Here is a 2,622-nt window from a genome sequence, read left to right as displayed (position 1 = left end):
TGTCAGGGGCCCAACCTTGTATCCTTGGGAGAGGCACTTTGCACAAATTTTCCTCACTTCACCCAGGTGGAAATGGGTACCCGGCTATAGACAGTGAAAGATCTTGTCAGTTTGGAAGTGTTTGAGCACGTGAAATCCGCAGCTTGCACTGTATGCTTCCGCGGAAGCCGAGAATGTTTCTGGGTGTTCTCAGAGGGTCTGCTGGGGTAATAATAGTTGTAAAGCGCATAGAACATGCTCTTGAGCGTGGATATGCGCTATATAAATACAATTATTATTATTTTATTTTTTTGCGGGTATATGTTTTACGGCGCTCGCAACTGCATAAGGTCATATGAGCGCACGGGACACATTAAACATTTTCAGTCAGTAGGGAATTTTGAATTTTGCCAGGGTTGCGGCCGAAGCTTACTCTGTTCGATTTTGGACCACCAAAGGATCTGTAATATGCGCAACCTGCACACTGGACCTCCCAGATTTTTCGGCATTGTCCGAAATGGCTCTGTGTAGATCTTTTCTACCTTAAGATCAGGGGTGTGGCTGAAAGACAGCAGTAAGAAAGAGCTAATTAGTAGTAGTAGAAAGGCTGCAGAAAGAGTCAGGAGCCCAGAGGTGAGGGAGTGGGGGCAGAAAGTGGAGACGAAAGCAAACGACAAAACACTGCTAAATTAGGTAAGGACATGAAAGGAGACAATTTAAGAGAAGAAAAAATATTTCCGTCGCTATTCCGGTTCGAACCCGGGACCTATTGAATGAGAGGCGAGCACCTTAACCTGTAGGCCACGAAAGCCCCCCAGTGTATATTATGCTTTGAAAACTTTGCTGTCTGCAAAAGTAGAGCAACCACTGTGTATCTGTAGTCAGATCTTTGAAAAGGAAAAGGATAAAAAAAACCCACCTCAATATCCCAAACATTCATGCCAGAACCGAGCATGTGGAAACTAAATAAGTGTAAGAAGTGTATTCGTCTTTCGATCATCTTTTACAACCCTGGTCTTTAGAGGGTATTAATACGCTGTGCATTCGTATATAGATGACCGTTTACTGTTGTTAATTATTTACTGAGCACAACATGAAGCGAAAGAGTGGTCAATAATTATTAATTGATTGCCCCTTTATTTTCGTCTATTTCACAACGGTATCACAAGGTCAGAACGTACGTTATAGAAGGGAGGTAAATGGGATAGACTATTTGTGCCTTAAATCAGGAAAATTAATCTCGGCTGTCCCCCTTTTCTCATCCTCGTCGATACGCAGTCCCTCAGCTCCTTGACACTCTGTCTGGGCCTACAATCAAATACTATATCTGAAATATTTCTGGTAAACATTGCCGGGCTGCATTATCCTGCTTGACTACGACTTCAAATTGACAGTTCAAGTAGATGATGGTGGTGGTCGTTGTGGAAATGATGATGATGATGATGATGATGATGATGATGATGATGATGATTATGATGATGATGATGATGATGATAATGATGATGATGAAGTATCGTCATCAATGTGCATTCTTCAAAAATCAGGAGCGGTCAGAGGTGATCACCACGTACGCCATGTGTGGTATATCAGCGTTCCCTGCCATTGGATTCTGTATGGGAACTTTGATACCCATGTGTCCTCGACGCAAACCGGTTGTGGTTGACCTCGTCATCAGTGCCTTCGTCGCCGGGAATGTAGCCAACATTATGACCGGCGCTATTGCAGGTGATGGGTTAAATGTATTACTTTGATTTCTTGTTTGTTTGTTTTTTAAAGATATTTTTAACTGTAGTCTTTCCTAAAATAGCATGCCTTGTTTCTTGTATGAACATGGCTCCCGTTTATTGTGCTAAATTAAATATTAATACCCCCCCCCAATCCCCCCAAAAGAAGTATGATCTGTTGTTTATTTCATGGAGGTTGCATTGTCAACAAGAGCGAGGGCGGTTGGTGTAAAGTAAGTATGTTGTGGTTTGCTTCTTCGATCACTATTTGCTGTCTTCCTTTGCTACCTTCCTTCATTCTTATGTTTGTTACTCTCTTTAAACTCTAATCTTCAGCAATTGCATGACTTAAAGTGCTTCAATGGGTGTAAAATCTACATCAAACCATACTAATTCATAGATTATATTTTAAAAAATTTTGTTTTCTTTCTGTTGGTGTTGTTTTACTCTCTCTCATTTAAAGGTTTGCAAAATGCCACGAGGCAATGTTTTAAACCCCTTCCCACCCCCAGACAATGACTTGAATGTCTTAAACAACTCTGTAGATACTTTCAGACAATGCTTTTGATACCCTGTGCGTGTCTCCGTCCCCAGGCGTCATGTTCTCCGACACAGCCATCCCTCTGCCTCACTGACCAACCTCCCGTCGACCTCACACTCACAGTGATAAGGAAGGTGCTGCTGCCTGATCCTTGTACAAATTTAAAGCTCTTCCGAGAAAGGGTCAGCTGATTTTTTTCGCTATTTCTGTGATGTTTCCTCTCAGCTCTGTGCACTGGTTGAAAGCCAGGTGCTTCATCTTTAAAAGGAATTACATTGCTTGTAATACCACGTTGAATTGAGAAGAAAATAAAATACTCAACGTTATCAGGTCACTTCACAGGCGGAGATGATAACGATCTTCATTTCAAACAAAATG

At 41.8% G+C, this 2,622-nt stretch overlaps 1 protein-coding gene across 1 annotated transcript in view; it reads left to right on the top strand.

Annotated features, from left to right (window-relative positions):
- Window positions 1-2,338, top strand: part of LOC101863028 (solute carrier family 28 member 3-like) — a 17,503-nt gene extending 15,165 nt beyond the window's left edge. The window contains exons 11-12 of the mRNA XM_005099401.1: window positions 1,524-1,704; window positions 2,298-2,338. Of these exons, the coding sequence (XP_005099458.1) occupies window positions 1,524-1,704; window positions 2,298-2,338 (222 nt within the window). The remainder of the gene's footprint in view (window positions 1-1,523; window positions 1,705-2,297) is intronic.
- The last annotated feature ends 284 nt before the right edge of the window (window positions 2,339-2,622 follow it).

The sequence above is a fragment of the Aplysia californica genome, unplaced genomic scaffold, assembly GCF_000002075.1.
Source record: "Aplysia californica isolate F4 #8 unplaced genomic scaffold, AplCal3.0 scaffold00211, whole genome shotgun sequence".
Lineage (NCBI taxonomy): Eukaryota > Metazoa > Mollusca > Gastropoda > Aplysiida > Aplysiidae > Aplysia > Aplysia californica.
The sequence above is the reverse complement of the archived record's forward strand: the minus strand, read 5'-3'. Positions and strand labels throughout refer to the sequence as shown.